Source organism: Mauremys mutica, unplaced genomic scaffold, assembly GCF_020497125.1.
Source record: "Mauremys mutica isolate MM-2020 ecotype Southern unplaced genomic scaffold, ASM2049712v1 000503F_np12_obj, whole genome shotgun sequence".
Lineage (NCBI taxonomy): Eukaryota > Metazoa > Chordata > Testudines > Geoemydidae > Mauremys > Mauremys mutica.
The window spans coordinates 76151-94397 of NW_025422982.1; the positions used below are offsets into that span (position 1 = coordinate 76151).

The 18247-nt window shown below is 66.1% G+C and overlaps 1 protein-coding gene across 2 annotated transcripts in view; it reads right to left on the reverse strand.

The window, feature by feature from the left end:
* Positions 1-18247, reverse strand: part of LOC123357305 (plasma membrane calcium-transporting ATPase 3) — a 53318-nt gene that overhangs the window by 22028 nt on the left and 13043 nt on the right. For both annotated transcript variants that reach the window (XM_045000587.1, XM_045000586.1), the window contains exons 2-10: positions 14122-14302; positions 13534-13789; positions 10441-10638; positions 6132-6389; positions 5714-5839; positions 3913-4038; positions 1684-1725; positions 832-996; positions 285-499 (exon numbers count right to left, since the gene is read on the reverse strand). In XM_045000587.1, the coding sequence (XP_044856522.1) occupies positions 285-499; positions 832-996; positions 1684-1725; positions 3913-4038; positions 5714-5839; positions 6132-6389; positions 10441-10638; positions 13534-13738 (1335 nt within the window). In that variant the 5' untranslated portion in view covers positions 13739-13789; positions 14122-14302. The remainder of the gene's footprint in view (positions 1-284; positions 500-831; positions 997-1683; positions 1726-3912; positions 4039-5713; positions 5840-6131; positions 6390-10440; positions 10639-13533; positions 13790-14121; positions 14303-18247) is intronic.

Genomic DNA, 18247 nt, shown 5'->3' on the forward strand with positions numbered 1-18247 from the left:
TGGACGCAAGCCAACGTGCTGCCCAACAATGGATGGATACAAATCAATATGGCCGCACCAATGAGAAAAGCCAAAATGGTGCCCATGGATGGATGAGGTGGACAGGCACATGGCGGCGCCCATGGGTCAATGGGCACAAGCCAACATGGCGGCGCCCATCTATGGATGGACCCAAGCAAATGTGGCAGCACCAGTCCGTCAGTGGGCGCCACCCGAGAGGGCGGCAGTGCCAGGTGCACAGACACAAGCCCACGAGGCCGCCCCCCGCCCCGTCGCCCCCTCACCTTGACGGAGTAGGCCAAGGAGATGGTGACGGCCAAGGGCAGCCCTTCGGGCACGGCCACCACCAGCACGGTGACGCCGATGATGAAGAACTTGACGAAGTACTGGACATAGACGGGGGTGCACTCGGCCAGCCACACCCGCCCGTCCAGCACGAAGGTCTGGATCACGAAGTACAGCACCAGGATGATCACGGTGATGGCCGACATCACCAGACCTGCCCGGGGGCGGGGGAGGGGTTAGTGGGGGGGAGAGGGTCCAGCCCCAGATCACAGCTGGCCCCCCCGGAGGGGACAGGCCCCTGCCCCCTTCCCCGCCCCCCGAACCAGCCAGCCCTGCCCTGGAGCCAGATGGGAGCCGGCGCCCCCCAGAGGGGACAGGCCCCTGCCCCATTCCCCACCCCCCAAACCAGCCAGCCCCCACCCTGGGGCCAGATGGGAGCCGGCGCCCCCCAGAGGGGACAGGCCCCTGCCCCATTCCCGCCCCCCCGAGCCGGCCAGTCCCGCCCTGGGCCGGGGGGGGGGGTGCCCAGCACGGAGGGCTCAGCACCTGCTTTCCCGATCTGCACAGCCAGCTTGGTGAGCTTGCCCTGCAGCACCGATTTCTCTTTCTTGGGCGCGCTGCTCCTCTTCTTCTCCCGATCCTCCAGCTCGCCGCCCTCCGCGCTCTTCAGCGGCTGCATCTCCATGGCCACCGCGCCGTGCTGCTGCCTGGCTGCGCACAGGGAGGGAACCAGCTCAATGCCCCACCAAAGCGGGAGAGGAGGGGGGTTCGCCTCACCCGCTCCCAGAGCCGGGAGAGAACCCAGGAGTCCTGGCTCCCCGCCCCCACTCCTCTCCCAGAGCCGGGAGAGAACCCAGGAGTCCTGGCTCCCCGCCCCCCCGCTGTAACCACCAGCCCCCACTCCCCTCCCCAAGCCGGGAGAGAACCCAGGAGTCCTGGCTCCCCGCCCCCCGCTTTAACCACCAGCCCCCACTCCTCTCCCAGAGCCGGGGAGAGAACCCAGGAGTCCTGGCTCCCCGCCCCCCCGCTGTAACCACCAGCCCCCACTCCCCTCCCCAAGCCGGGAGAGAACCCAGGCGTCCTGGCTCCCCGCCCCCCCGCTGTAACCACCAGCCCCCACTCCTCTCCCAGAGCCGGGGAGAGAACCCAGGCGTCCTGGCTCCCAGCCCCCACCAGCCCCCACTCCCCTCCCAGAGCCGGGGAGAGAACCCAGGCGTCCTGGCTCCCAGCCCCCCCGCTGTAACCACCAGCCCCCACTCCTCTCCCGGAGCCGCGGAGAGAACCCAGGAGTCCTGGCTCCCAACCAGACTGTGAACGTGCAGAGCGTCCCAGTTCAAGTCCTCCCCCACCCCCCCAGCCTGAGACCCCAGCCGGCCCCGGGGCCCCCTGGCCCGTTACCTTTGTTCTGGATATTCTCCACCACACCGTCCTGGGGCTTCCCTACAGCAGAAAAGGGGCGACAGAGACAGGACACTTGAGCCCAGACAGACGGACGGGACAACACAGACGATGGAGCAACAGACACTGGAGCCCACGAGAAGCCGGCGCTGGGGGGGGGGGACTCCTGTCCGGGGGGGGGGCAGGCAGCGCTGGAGCTCTGAGTTCGGGGAGATAGCAGGGTCCCCCCAGCGCCGCTTAGAACTGAGGGTTCCCCGGGGTGTCCCTGCCGCCCCTGCTGGAGCGGATGAGCCCTGCCCTGTGTGTCCACGTCCGTCCGTCCGTCTCCGCTCTGTGCTGGGGCGGAATCTCGGGTGGGACTCCAGGGAAGTGGAAATCAGAACCCGGCCCTGCCCCCATTGTAAATCAGGAGTGACTCTGGATTGACACCGGGCAACTGAGCTCAGCAGCCAGCGCAGCCCCCATTGCAATCTGGGGTGACTCCGGATTGGCCCCGGGGGAGCTGAGCTCAGAACCCAGCCCTGCCCCCAATGCAATCAGGGGTGACTCTGGATTAACACCAGGGGAGCTGAGCTCAGCACCCGGCCCTGCCCCCATTGCAATCAGGGGTGACTCTGGATTAACACCAGGGGAGCTGAGCTCAGCACCCGGCCCTGCCCCCATTGCAATCTGAGGTGACTCCAGATTGGCCCCAGGAGAGCTGAGCTCAGAACCCAGCCCTGCCCCCATTGCAATCTGAGGTGACTCTGGATTAACACCAGGGGAGCTGAGCTCAGCACCCGGCCCTGCCCCCATTGCAATCAGGGGTGACTCTGGATTAACACCAGGGGAGCTGAGCTCAGCACCCGGCCCTGCCCCCATTGCAATCTGAGGTGACTCCAGATTGGCCCCAGGGGAGCTGAGCTCAGCACCAGGCCCTGCCCCCATTGCAATCAGGGGTGACTCTGGATTGACACCAGGGGAGCTGAGCTCAGCACCCGGCCCTGCCCCCATTGCAATCAGGGATGACTCTGGATTGACACCAGGGGAGCTGAGCTCAACACCCGGCCCTGCCCCCATTGCAATCTGAGGTGACTCCAGATTGGCCCCAGGGGAGCTGAGCTCAGCACCAGGCCCTGCCCCCATTGCAATCAGGGGTGACTCTGGATTGACACCAGGGGAGCTGAGCTCAGCACCCGGCCCTGCCCCCATTGCAATCTGGGGTGACTCCAGATTGGCCCCGGGGGAGCTGAGCTCAGCACCCGGCCCTGCCCCCATTGCAATCTGGGGTGACTCTGGATTAACACCAGGGGAGCTGAGCTCAGCACCCGGCCCTGCCCCCATTGCAATCTGGGGTGACTCCGGATTGGCCCCAGGGGAGCTGAGCTCAGCACCCGGCCCTGCCCCCATTGCAATCTGGGGTGACTCCGGATTGGCCCTGGGGGAGCTGAGCTCAGAACCTGGTCCTGCCCCCATTGCAATCTGGGGTGACTCCGGATTGGCCCCGGGGGAGCTGAGCTCAGCACCCGGCCCTGCCCCCATTGCAATCTGGGGCCGTGCTAACGCACATTGATTATGTGGAGTGAACACAGGCTGGGGATTGGGATGGTCAATGTGAACTGACGGGGAGTCAATACATGAGGGTGTCCGTCTGGACGGGTGTTGTGTCAGAGCTCTTCACCACCGGAGCCTTGGGCTTCAGAGGCCACAGCGGGGAGTGGAAGGGGGGTCGGACTGGCAGAGCTCTGCTTGGCAGACGGCTGTTTAGTGCGGTTGTCGGGTGCAGTTTGCAGTTGGGTTGGAGTCTATTGCTAGGACTGTGGATGTAGCTGCTGTCAGGGCATCCAGAAGAGGCACCTTGAACGGACAATGAAAGCCCGTGAGGCTAAGGCCAGCACCATCGAGCCAAAGCGGCGGGACACTAAGCCAGCGTGGGCTGGAGCTGGGGCAACAGGCTCTGCCCAAGGAAAAGGCTTTGAGTCCACATGGACCGTCGCTGGCAACACCAAACTCATGCAGCCAACGTGGGCTGGTGCAGACTCAAATGTCACACAAGCTGGGGCAGAGTCTCCATGAGCAACGTTGAGTCCACACGCCAGGAGGTGCCATCGGGAGCGGACGGAGCCTGCGCCAGGCACGACATGGCGGAGACCTTGCCCACGGCGCAGCAGGAGCTGGTAGAACCAGCTCAGGAGGAGACGATCATGGACACTGAGCCCGAGCCCAGGGAAGACCAAAAAGGCCCCTCACCTTTCTTCTCCTTCTTCTCCTCTTCCTCCCCACTGGCTCCCAGCAAGGTGAAGATGATCCCAGTCTGGGAGTTCACCCCGACGGCCGTGACGACCATGCGCCCCGAGCCCTCCATGACGTGGGTGCCTGGGACAGCAGAGGCCGAGTGAACAGGAAGCGACGCGCGCTCGGGCCGTCACGCAGGACACCTGGGTTCCATTCACGGCTCTGCGGCAGAGTCGCCGGCTGCCGGGGGAGAGCGCCCCCCACTGACCCCCCGCCCCATAGCACAGCACCCCATAGCGCCCAGCATGGACTGCCGGGGGAGAGCGCCCCCCACTGACCCCCCGCCCCATGGCGCAGCGCCCCATAGCGCCCAGCATGGACTGTCGGGGGAGAGCGCCCCCCATAGAGCCCCCTGCCCCATAGCGCAGCGCCCCATAGCGCCCAGCATGGACTGCCGGGGGAGAGCACCCCCCATACAGCCCCCCGCCCCATGGCGCAGCGCCCCATAGCGCCCAGCATGGACTGCCGGGGGAGAGCGCCCCCCACTGACACCCCACCCCATAGCGCAGCGCCCCATAGCGCCCAGCATGGACTGCCGGGGGAGAGCGCCCCCCATATAGCCCCCCGCCCATGGCGCAGCGCCCCATAGCGCCCAGCATGGACTGCCGGGGGAGAGCACCCCCCATAGAGTCCCCCGCCCCATGGCGCAGCGCCCCATAGCGCCCAGCATGTACTGCCGGGGGAGAGCACCCCCCATACAGCCCCCCGCCCCATAGCACAGCGCCCCATAGCGCCCAGCATGGACTGCCAGGGGAGAGCGCCCCCCACTGACCCCCCGCCCCATGGCGCAGCGCCCCATAGCGCCCAGCATGGACTGCCGGGGGAGAGCGCCCCCCACAGACCCCCCGCCCCATCGCGCAGCGCCCCATAGCGCCCAGCATGTACTGCCGGGGGAGAGCGCCCCCCATATAGCCCCCCGCCCATGGCGCAGCGCCCCATAGCGCCCAGCATGGACTGCCGGGGGAGAGCACCCCCCATACAGCCCCCCGCCCCATAGCGCAGCGCCCCATAGCGCCCAGCATGTACTGCCAGGGGAGAGCGCCCCCCACTGACCCCCCGCCCCATGGCGCAGCGCCCCATAGCGCCCAGCATGGACTCCCGGGGGAGAGCGCCCCCCACAGACCCCCCGCCCCATAGCGCAGCGCCCCATAGCGCCCAGCATGTACTGCCGGGGGAGAGCGCCCCCCATACAGCCCCCCGCCCCATAGCGCAGCGCCCCATAGCGCCCAGCATGGACTGCCGGGGGAGAGCGCCCCCCATAGAGGCCCCCTCCCCATGGCGCAGCGCCCCATAGCGCCCAGCATGGACTGCCGGGGGAGAGCGCCCTCCCATAGAGCCCCCCGCCCCATGGCGCAGCGCCCCATAGCGCCCAGCATGGACTGCCGGGGGAGAGCGCCCTCCCATAGAGCCCCCCGCCCCATGGCGCAGCGCCCCATAGCGCCCAGCATGGACTGCCGGGGGAGAGCGCCCCCCATAGAGCCCCCCTGCCCCATGGCGCAGCGCCCCATAGCGCCCAGCATGGACTGCCAGGGGAGAGCGCCCCCCACTGACCCCCCGCCCCATGGCGCAGCGCCCCATAGCGCCCAGCATGGACTGCCGGGGGAGAGCGCCCCCCATAGAGCCCCCCTCCCCATGGCGCAGCGCCCCCCAGCACCCACATGGACTGCCTGGGGAGAGCACCCCCCGCCCCATAGCGCAGCACCCCATAGCGCCCAGCATGGACTGCCGGGGGAGATCGCCCCACACACACACCCACCTGAGAGCAGCATGGGATCTTTCTCCACGGATTTCCGCACATGGTCCGATTCCCCGGTCAGGGAGCTCTCATCAATCTTCAGGTCGTTCCCCTGGATCAGAATCCCATCAGCAGGGAGCAGGTCGCCTGGCCAAGGGGAGAGAATGGCCCACATGGGACCTGTGAGCTCCTCTGCCCTGGTGTCGGGCCTCCCTGGATCTGCCCCCCTACATGGAACCTGCATAGCCCAGATGGCACCCACATGCCCCACAACCCCATCTCGGATCACACCGCCATGGCCATCTGCCCCAGCATCAGGCCGGCTGGGATCAGCGCCACATGCAATCTATTCCTTCCATGATCAGTCCCACGAGCCCCTCTGCCCTGGCCTCTGGGCTGCGCTGGATCACCCCCCGAGCCCGGCGTCGGGCACACTCACCGTATTTGATCTGGGCGATGTCTCCCACCACCAGCTCGGCCACGGGGATCTGGATCTGCTGCCCGTTGCGGACGACGGCGAATTTCTGCTCCTGCTCGATGCGGCTCTGCAGTCCCCGGAACTGCTTCTCCTTGCTCCAGTCGTTGAAGGCCGTGACCAGCACCACGCAGATGACGGAGAGCAGGATGGCCGCCCCCTCAATCCAGCCGGCCTCCGACTCGCCCTCGTCCTCCGCGCCCGAGGCCAGGTTCCCACAGGCTGCGCCGCACCACGGGGCAGGGACCACGGCAGAGCAGGAGAGAGAGAGAGAATGGGACAGGAAGGAGGAGTGGGAGGTCAGGCCAGAGCCAAGGAAAGGGAACATGCATTGAGGCTGACAGACAGGGACAGTGGAGGAGGAAGTCGTCCCCATGGTCCTGCTTCCCTCCCCCCGCAGGCCAGGTGGCATTAGGGTGGGGAGCCCCCAGCCAGGGGTGGGAAGGGTCTGCAGTGGGTGGGCTGATGGGTGAGCACAGGGACGGGGCAGGGGATGGATGGGTGGCTGGATAGGTGGGTGGACCGCTGCCCAGACGGATGGATTAGCGGCTAGCCGTATGGATGGATGGGTCAGCGGATGGACGGGTGGGTCAGTGGACGGACAGATGGACGGATCGATGGGTCAGTGGTTGGATGGACGGATAGATCAGCAGATGGACGGGTGGGTCAGTGGATGGACGGACGGATGGACAGGTCAGTGGATGGACAGACGGATGGATCAGTGGACGGATGGGTGATCGGACGGACGGATGGATGGGTCAGCGGACAGACAGGTAGGTCACTAGATGATCGGACGGATGGATGGATGGTGGAGTGGTTGGATGAACATGTCAGCAGTTGGATGGACAGACGGATCAGCAGACGGACAGGTGTGTCAGTAGACAGACGGACGGACGGATGGATGGAGGAGTGGTTGGATGAACAGGACAGTGGTTGGATGGACGGATGGATCAGCAGACGGATGGATGGATCAGCAGATGAACGGATGGACATAGGCGGCAGGTTTGTATAATTTTTGGTGGGGCCCAAAATGATGGTGCCCCCCCCCCACTCCCGCCCTGTAAGCCGATATAAAATGAAGCTACAACGCGTCAGTGCCACAAGATTACAAGGTTGGAGAAGGGGTAGGGGGTTCCAGGGGCCAGTCAAGGGACAAGGAGCAGGGGGGGTTGGATGGGGCAGAGGTTCGGAGGGGCAGTCAGGGGACAGGCAGCAATTGGATAGGCATGGGAGTCCAGGGGGTTTATCAGGGGACAGGTAGGGGGTGGGGTCCTGGGGGGAAGTTGGGTGGGGTCTCAGGAGGGGGCAGTTGGGGACAAGGAGTAGGGAGGCTTAGATAGGGGCTGGGGTCCCAAGGGGCAGTTAGGGGCAGTTGTCTCGGGAGTGGGTAATTGGGGGACAAGGACCAGTGGTGCTTAGATAGGGGGTGGGGGTCCTGGGGGGCAGTTGGGGCAGGGGTCTGGGGAGGGGGCAATCAGCGGCCAGGGGCTGGGATTCAAAGGGCTCTGAGCTGCTGGCAGCCGCGGGGAGCCCTGAGCCCTTTAAATCCCAGCAGCCGCGGCTGAGATTTAAAGGGCTCTGGGCTCCCCGCCGCAGTGGGCAGCCCAGAGCCCTCTGATTCCCAGCCGCGGCTGAGATTTAAAGGGCTCTGGGCTCCCCGCGCTTGCAGGCAGTCCAGAGCCCTCTGATTCCCGGCCGCGACTGGGATTTAAAAGGCTCTGGGCTCCCCGCTGCTGCCGGCAGCCCAGAGCCCTCTGACTCCCGGCTGTGGCTGGGATTTAAAGGGGCGAAACCTAGCTCCAAATATTGGTGGAGCAGAGCCCCTGATTGTGAATATTCCTGGGGCTTTAGCTCCACGAGCCCATATAAGTTGGCGTCCATGCGGATGGACTAATTGATGGAGGAGCAGACAGATAGATGGATGGGTCAGCAGACGGCCAGCCAGACGGATCAGTGGCCGACCAGATGGATGGAGGAGTAGTAGATGGACCGGGCTGGACGGATGGATGGGTCAGCGGCTGGCTGGATGGGTGGGTCAGTGGATGGACAGATGGATGGAGTAGCGGATTGATGGACAGACGGACCAGTGGATGGATGGGTGGGTCAGTGGATGGACAGATGGGTCAATGGTTGGATGGACGGACGGACGGACGGATGGAGGCATAGCGGATGGACGGACCAGGAGGTGGACGGACAGATGGAGCAGCGGGTGGACAAATAGATCAGAGGATGGATGGATGGAGGCATACCAGATGGACGGATGGATGGGTCAGCAGGTGGACAGCTGGATGGAGCAGCAGGTGGACGGGTAGGTCACTGGACGGATGGATGGAGGCATAGCGGACGGATGGATGGACGGGTCAGCGGGTGGACGGCCAGACGGAGCAGTGGGTGGACGGCCAGACGGATGGAGATGTAGCAGACGGATGGAGGCGTGCCAGACAGACAGATGGATGGGTCAGTGGCTGGACGGACGGATGGGGCAGTGGGTTGATGGGTAGGTCAGTGGATGGACGGATGGAGGCGTAGCGGACGGACGGGTCAGTGGCTGGACGGATGGATGGGGCAGTGGGTTGACGGGTAGGTCAGTGGATGGACGGATGGAGGTGTAGCGGACGGATGGACGGAGCAGCAGGTGGATGGATGGACGGATGGAGATGTAGCGGACGGATGGAGGCATGCCGGACAGACGGACGGATGGGTCAGCGACTGGACGGGTAGGTCAGTGGATGGACGGATGGAGGCATAGCGGCTGGACGGGTTAGCGGCTGGACGGACGGACGGGGCAGCGGGTGGACGGACGGAGCAGCGGGTGGATGGATGGACGGATGGAGATGTAGCGGACGGATGGAGGCATGCCGGACAGACGGACGGATGGGTCAGCGACTGGACGGGTAGGTCAGTGGATGGACGGATGGAGGCATAGCGGCTGGACGGGTCAGCGGCTGGACGGACAGATGGGGCAGCGGGTGGACGGACGGAGCAGCGGGTGGATGGATGGACGGATGGAGATGTAGCAGACGGATGGAGGCATGCCGGACAGACAAATGGATGGGTCAGCGGCTGGACGGACAGACGGGGCAGCGGGTGGACGGCCAGACGGAGCAGTGGGTGGACGGCCGGATGGATGGAGATGTAGCAGACGGATGGAGGCGTGCCGGACAGACAGATGGATAGGTCAGTGGCTGGACGGACGGATGGGGCAGTGGGTTGACGGGTAGGTCAGTGGACGGACGGATGGAGGCGTAGTGGACGGACGGACGGAGCAGCGGGTGGATGGACGGACGGATGGAGGCGTAGCGGACGGACGGAGCAGCGGGTGGATGGACGGACGGATGGAGGCGTAGCGGACGGACGGATGGAGGCGTAGCGGACGGATGGACGGAGCAGCAGGTGGACGGACGGAGCAGTGGGTGGATGGATGGACGGATGGAGATGTAGCAGACGGATGGAGGCGTGCCAGACAGACAGATGGATGGGTCAGCGGCTGGACGGATGGATGGGGCAGCGGGTGGACGGGTAGGTCAGTGGACGGACGGACGGAGGCGTAGCGGACGGACGGACGGACGGGGCAGCGGGTGGACGGGTAGGTCAGTGGACGGACGGACGGAGGCGTAGCGGACGGACGGATGGAGGCGTGCCAGACGGACGGACGGGGCAGCGGGTGGACGGGTAGGTCAGCGGACGGACCGATGGAGGCGTGCCAGACGGACGGATGGAGGCGTAGCGGACAGATGGACGGACGGAGCAGCGGGTGGATGGACGGACGGATGGAGGCGTAGCGGACGGACCGATGGAGGCGTGCCAGACGGACGGATGGAGGCGTAGCGGACGGATGGACGGACGGAGCAGCGCGTGGATGGACGGACGGATGGAGGCATAGCGGACGGACCGATGGAGGCGTGCCAGACGGACGGATGGAGGCGTAGCGGACGGATGGACGGACGGAGCAGCGCGTGGATGGACGGACGGATGGAGGCATAGCGGACGGACCGATGGAGGCGTGCCAGACGGACGGATGGAGGCGTAGCGGACGGACGGATGGAGGGGTGCCAGACGGACGGACAGAGCACCAGAGGAACAGTCATGTCTCCCTTATCCCACCTTGCAGCCCCGTGACCCAACCACACCTGAGCTACCTCCCAGGTGTGGAAAACGCCCCCCACCCGCCTCCTTCCTTCCCCACACCAAGCTGCTGTCCCTGGGATCTGGCTCCATGGAGGCGGCCTCGCCCCATCTTGGGGGGGGGGGGACGCCCCAGGCCAGGACTGACCTTCGCTCTCCTCTCCCGGGGGGGCGTAGAAGGAGAGACCCAGGGAGATGATGGCCGCGATCTCCAGGATGATCAGCGTCACGTCCTGCAGAGCCTCCCACACCAGCTGCAGGAAGGTCTTGGGCTGCTTGGGCGGGATGAAGTTCTGGCCGTAGATCTGCCGCCGCTTCTCCAGGTCGGCCGCGTTGTCCGACAGGCCTGAGCAGGGCCAGAGAGAGGGGAGATGAAGGTGGAGCCAGGACTCCTGGGTTCTCTCCCAGCTCTGGGAGGGGAGTGGGGGCTGGGGGGTCAGAGCAGGGGGCTGGGAGCCAGGACTCCTGGGTTCTCTCCCAGCTCTGGGAGGGGAGTGGGGGCTGGTGGTTAGAGCAGGGGGCTGGGAGCCAGGACTCCTGGGTTCTCTCCCGGCTCTGGGAGGGGAGTGGGGGCTGGTGGTTAGAGCAGGGGGCTGGGAGCCAGGACTCCTGGGTTCTCTCCCCAGCTCTGGGAGGGGAGTGGGGGCTGGTGGTTAGAGCACGGTGGCTGGGAGCCAGGACTCCTGGGTTCTCTCCCTGGTTCTGGGAGGGGAGCGGGGGCTGGGGGGTCAGAGCAGGGGGGGCTGGGAGCCAGGACTCCTGGGTTCTCTCCCCCACTCTGGGAGGGGAGTGGGGGCTGGTGGGTTAGAGCAGGGGGGGCGGGGAGCCAGGACTCCTGGGTTCTCTCCTGGCTCTGGGAGGGGAGCGGGGGCTGGTGGTTAGAGCAGGGGGGCCTGGGAGCCAGGACTCCTGGGTTCTCCCCCACTCTGGGAGGGGAGTGGGGGCCGGTGGGTTAGAGCAGGGGGGGCTGGGAGCCAGGACTCCTGGGTTCTCTCCCCGGTTCTGGGAGGGGAGTGGGGGGTGGTGGTTAGAGCAGGGGGCTGGGAGCCAGGACTCCTGGGTTCTCTCCCCGGCTCTGGGAGGGCAGTGGGGGCTGATGGTTAGAGCAGGAGGGGCTGGGAGCCAGGACTCCTGGGTCTCTCCCTGGTTCTGGGAGGGGAGTGGGGACCAGTGGTTAGAGCAAGGGGGGCTGGGAGCCAGGACTGTGGTGTATTTCTCTGCGGGTCACAGAGCCAGGTCAGTGCTGTGGAGAATTTTCAGATGGTCCCTGGGCCTGGTGACATTTTAAATATTTAACGAGCTGGCAGGTGAGAGCAGGCGGGGGGGGGGGGCATGGCCACCGGGGGCCTTTGATCGCCCAGGGGGTCGGATCCTGTCTTGGGCAGCTGGACCTCCTCCCCCGCCCCTGCCCCCCTTTAAAATCAATGAACCACACAGGGGCACTGGGGCTGCCTCTGCAGAGCAAGGCACAGATGTCACAGAGCGAACCCAGGAGTCCTGACTCCCAGCCCCCCTGCAGCCGGGCAGAGAACCCAGGCGTCCTGGGCGGGGGGCGCTCTCCCCTGGCAGGCGGGACCAGGCTCGGGGGGGGCTGTGCTGCAGGAGGGTCACGGGGGGGGGGGGGTGTGGGGCAGGTCGCTGAGCTCCGGGCAGGGGGGGGTCCTGCCGCCCCCCCGGCCCGGCCCGGCCCGGCTCGGCTCTGCCGCAGCCTGAAGGGCGAGTCAAGGGGAACCCGGCGCAGGAGCCGACGCTGCAGCTCTGCTCGGAGACCCCCCCCCCCGCCGGCCAGCCCCGCCCCCCCGGCCAGCCCCCTCCCAGGCTCCGTCCCCGCCCCCTCGGCCAGCTCCGCCCCCCCGGCTCCGTCCTCGCCCCCGCCAGCTCCGCCCCCCCGGGCCAGCCTCCCCCAGCTCCGTCCCCGGCTCTGGGAGGGGGGTGAGGGCTGATGGTTAGAGCAGGGGGCTGGGAGCCCGGACGCCTGGGTTCTCTCCCGAGCTCTGGGAGGGGACTGGGGGTTAGAACAGGGGGGGCTGGGAGCCAGGACTCCTGGGTTCCCTCCTGGCTCCGGGATGGGAGCAGGGTGGGCTGGGAGCCCGGACTCCTGGGTTCTCTCCCGGCTCTGGGAGGGCAGTGGGGGCTGGTGGTTAGAACGGGGGGGGCTGGGAGCCCGGACTCCTGGGTCCATGGGCGCCAGGTTTATATAATTTTTGGTGGTGCCCAGAATGGGTCCAAGCAGAGCTGTCCGGTCCATAGGATGGATCAGGGTAACGTCCCCAGGCCCCGTGCTTTGGGGGGAGGGGGGTGCCATGCTTCAGGGCGACGCAGGGTCCAGGGCAGCCTGGCGGCTTAGCCGAGGGCCTGGCGCTGGCTGCAGTGAGCGCCCCGGCCCCGGCCCCGGCCCCGGCCCCGGCCCCAGCCCGCTCTGCTCCATCCTGCTGGATCCTGCCATGGTGGGGGAGGAGGCGTAAGGCGGTGGAATGGGACGGGGAGGGGTCAGAGCAGGGGTGGGGAAAGGTAGGGTGGGGGTGGAACAGGGGTGGGAAGGGGTGGAGTGGGGGCGGAGGCGGAGCAGGGACGCTCACTGCTGCAGGCGCCAGGTACCCCGCGTCCCCCTGAAGCACGGGGCCCCCCCAAAGTTCATGGCCTGGGGAGGGTGCCCTGGTCCATCCTATGGATGGGATGGCTCTGAAAATATCAGCCCAAATATTGGTGGAGCCAGTCCCACGTTCCTGAATATTGGTGGAGCACAGGCACTACGGGCCCATATCACTCGCCACCCATGCTCCTGGGTTCTCTCCCGAGCTCTGGGAGGGGACTGGGGGTTAGAACAGGGGGGGCTGGGAGCCAGGACTCCTGGGTTCTCTCCCAGCTCTGGGATGGGAGCACGGGGGGCTGGGAGCCCGGACTCCTGGGTTCTCTCCCAGCTCTGGGATGGGAGCAGGGGGGGCTGGGAGCCCGGACTCCTGGGTTCTCTCCCAGCTCTGGGATGGGAGCAGGGGGGGCTGGGAGCCCGGACTCCTGGGTTCTCTCCCAGCTCTGGGATGGGAGCAGGGGGGGTGCTGGGAGCCCGGACTCCTGGGTTCTCTCCCGGCTCTGGGAGGGGAGTGGGGGCTGGTGGTTAGAACAGGGGAGGGCTGGGAGCCCGGACGCCTGGGTTCTCTCCCAGCTCTGGGATGGGAGCAGGGGGGGCTGGGAGCCCGGACGCCTGGGTTCTCCCCCACACCATGGACAGAGGAGCCAGTACCTTCAGTCGGGGAAGTTTTGAGCCGGCGGCAGAGCCCACTGATGTCGCTGTAGCCATCCTGGATCTTCTGCAAGGCCTCAGCCCCGCGCAGCTCCATGAGGCCCCGCAGCTCGGGCAGGGTGCAGCCCAGGCCGCCCGCATGGTTCAGCGCCCGCCGCTGGCTCCTGGGGTAGAAATCCAGCGCGCTGTTCGCCAGCTCACCCATGGCGGCGGGAGGGAGCCGGGCCTGGCGCTGGGGCGGGGCGGATGGGGAAGCCTGCACAGGAGCAGAGGAAGGAGTGAGGGAGGGGGCTGGGCAGTGGGGGGCCGGGGGCTGGGGGGGGCAGGGTGGGGGGCTGGGCAGGGGGCGCTCTCCCCCGGCAGTCAGGGCTGGGTGCTGGGGGGGGCAGGGTGGGGGGCTGGGCAGGGGGCGCTCTCCCCAGGCAGTCAGGGCTGGGTGCTGGGGGGCCCGGTGCTGGGGGCGCAGGGTGGGGGGCTGGGCAGGGGGCGCTCTCCCCAGGCAGTCAGGGCTGGGTGCTGGGGGGCGCAGGGTGGGGGGCTGGGCAGGAGGCGCTCTCCCCCGGCAGTCACACCCCTTCCCTCACTCACCGGTCAGCGCCTGCTCTGTGTCGGGGTCTCCATCCTCCGAAGCCGGGTCCCCCCTAGCAGCCGTGGCCAGCGAGCAGAGCGCGGCCAAACGGCCAATCCATGGACCAAGCTGGGCCGGTCAGTATGGGGGGACCCTGGTCAGAGCTGGGCAGCAGCCTGCCCCCCGCCGCTCCGGGGGCACCTGGGGGACTCACATGGAGAGGAGTGTCAGTGTGTGTGTCAGACCTGGGGGGAGCCCCCTCTAGCACCCACATCTGTCCATGCATCCCCATGAGCATCCACCCACCTAGCGGCACCCCGTCCAGCCCCCTCAACAGCGTCACCTTCAGCCACCCAGCCACCCAACAGCACCTTCACCCACCCACCCACCCACCCAACCCAACAGCACCTTCACCCACCCAGCCACCCAACAGCATCTTCACCCACCCACCCACCCAGCTGAACCTTCACCCACCCAGCCACCAACCCACACACCCACCCAACCCAACTGCACCTTCACCCACCCAGCCACCCAACTGCACCTTTACCCACCCACCAACCAACAGCACCTTCACCCACCCACCAACCCACCCAACCCAACAGCACCTTCACCCAGCCACCAACCCACCCACCCAACAGCACCTTCACCCACCCACCAACCAACAGCACCTTCACCCACCCACCAACCCACCCAACCCAACAGCATCTTCACCCATCCACCAACCCACCCACCAACCAACAGCACCTTCACCCACCCACCAACCCACCCAGCCACCCAACTGCACCTTCACCCACCCACCAACCCACCCACCCAGCCCAACAGCAGCTTCACCCACCCACCAACCCATCCAGCCCCCCACTCAACAGCTTCACCTTCACCCACCCAGCCACCCAACTGCACCTTCACCCACCCACCCACTCACCAACCCACCCAGCCACCCAACTGCACCTTCACCCACCCACCAACCCACCCAACCCAACAGCACCTTCACCCAGCCACCAACCCACCCACCCAACAGCACCTTCACCCACCCACCAACCAACAGCACCTTCACCCACCCACCAACCCACCCAACCCAACAGCATCTTCACCCACCCACCAACCCACCCAGCCACCCAACTGCACCTTAACCCACCCAACAACTAACAGCACCTTCACCCACCCACCAACCCACCCAACCCAACAGCATCTTCACCCAGCCACCCAACTGCACCTTCACCCACCCAGCCACCCAACTGCACCTTCACCCACCCACCATCCCACCCAACCCAACTGCACCTTCACCCACCCAGCCACCCAACTGCACCTTCACCCACCCAGCCACCCAACTGCACCTTCACCCACCCACCATCCCACCCAACCCAACTGCACCTTCACCCACCCAGCCACCCAACAGCAACTTCACCCACTCATCCACCAACCCACCCAACCCAACAGCACCTTCACCCACCCACCAACCAAAAGCACCTTCACCCACCCACCAACCCACCCAACCCAACAGCATCTTCACCCATCCACCAACCCACCCAGCCACCCAACTGCACCTTCACCCACCCACCAACCAACAGCACCTTCACCCACCCACCAACCCACCCAGCCACCCAACTGCACCTTCACCCACCCACCAACCCACCCACTCAGCCCAACAGCAGCTTCACCCACCCACCAACCCATCCAGCCCCCCACTCAACAGCTTCACCTTCATCCACCCAGCCACCCAACTGCACCTTCACCCACCCACCCACTCACCAACCCACCCAGCCACCCAACTGCACCTTCACCCACCCACCAACCCACCCACCCAGCCCAACAGCAGCTTCACCCACCCACCAACCCATCCAGCCCCCCACTCAACAGCTTCACCTTCACCCACCCAGCCACCCAACTGCACCTTCACCCACCCACCCACCCACCAACCCACCAGCTCCGGGGGCACCTGCGGGAGTCACATGGAGAGGTGTCAGGGTGTGTGTCAGACCTGGGGGGAGCCCCCTCTAGCACCCACATCTGTCCATGCATCCCCATGAGCATCCACCCACCTAGCGGCACCCCGTCCAACCCCCTCAACAGCGTCACCTTCAGCCACCCACCCACCAACCAACAGCACCTTCACCCACCCAGCCACCCAACTGCACCTTCACCCAGCCACCAACCCACCCAGCCACCCAACTGCACCTTAACCCACCCACAAACCAACAGCGCCTTCACCCAGCCACCAACCCACCCAACCCAACAGCACCTTCACCCAGCCACCAACCCACCCACCCAACAGCACCTTCACCCACCCACCAACCAACAGCACCTTCACCCACCCACCAAACCACCCAACCCAACAGCATCGTCACCCACCCACCAACCCACCCAGCCACCCAACTGCACCCTCACCCACCCAGCCACCCAACTGCACCTTCACCCACCCACCCAACCCAACTGCACCTTCACCCACCCACCATCCCACCCAACCCAACTGCACCTTCACCCAGCCACCCACCCACCCAACAGCACCTTCACCCACCCACCAACCCACCCAACCCAACAGCACCTTCACCCCCCCACCAACCAACAGCACCTTCACCCACCCACCAACCCACCCAACCCAACAGCATCTTCACCCATCCACCAACCCACCCAGCCACCCAACTGCACCTTCATCCACCCACCAACCAACAGCACCTTCACACACCCACCAACCCACCCAGCCACCCAACTGCCCTTCACCCACCCACCCACCAACCCACCCACCCAACCCAACAGCATCTTCACCCACCCACCAACCCACCCAGCCACCCAACTGCACCTTCACCCACCGAGCCCAACAGCAGCTTCACCCACCCACCAACCCATCCAGCCCCCCACTCAACAGCTTCACCTTCACCCACCCAGCCACCCAACTGCACCTTCACCCACCCACCCACCCACCAACCCACCAGCTCCGGGGGCACCTGCGGGAGTCACATGGAGAGGAGTGTCAGGGTGTGTGTCAGACCTGGGGGAGCCCCCTCTAGCACCCACATCTGTCCATGCATTCCCATGAGCATCCACCCACCTAGCGGCACCCCGTCCAGCCCCCTCAACAGCGTCACCTTCAGCCACCCACCCACCAACCAACAGCACCTTCACCCACCCAGCCACCAACCCACCCAACCCAATAGCATCTTCACCCACCCAGCCATCCAACTGCACCTTCACCCAGCCACCAACCAACAGCACCTTCACCCACCCACCAACCCACCCAACCCAACAGCATCTTCACCCACCCACCAACCCACCCAGCCACCCAACTGCACCTTCACCCACCCAGCCACCCAACTGCACCTTCACCCACCCACCAACCCACCCAACCCAACAGCATCTTCACCCACCCACCAACCCACCCAGCCACCCAACTGCACCTTCACCCACCCAGCCCAACAGCAGCTTCACCCACCCACCAACCCATCCAGCCCCCCACTCAACAGCTTCACCTTCACCCACCCAGCCACCCAACTGCACCTTCACCCACCCACCCACCCACCAACCCACCCAGCCACCCAACTGCACCTTCACCCACCCACCCACCCACCAGCTCCGGGGGCACCTGCGGGAGTCACATGGAGAGGAGTGTCAGGGTGTGTGTCAGACCTGGGGGGAGCCCCCTCTAGCACCCACATCTGTCCATGCATCCCCATGAGCATCCACCCACCTAGCGGCACCCCGTCCAGCACCCTCAACAGCGTCACCTTCAGCCACCCACCCACCAACCAACAGCACCTTCACCCACCCAGCCACCAACCCACCCAACCCAATAGCATCTTCACCCACCCAGCCACCCAACTGCACCTTCACCCAGCCACCAACACACCCAGCCACCCAACTGCACCTTAACCCACCCACCAACCAACAGCACCTTCACCCACCCACCAACCCACCCAACCCAACAGCACCTTCACCCAGCCACCAACCCAGCCACCCAACTGCACCTTAACCCACCCACCAACCAACAGCACCTTCACCCACCCACCAACCCACCCAACCCAACAGCATCTTCACCCACCCACCAACCCACCCAACCCAACAGCATCTTCACCCAGCCACCAACCCACCCACCCAACCCAATAGCATCTTCACCCACCCAGCCACCCAACAGCATCTTCACCCACCCACCAA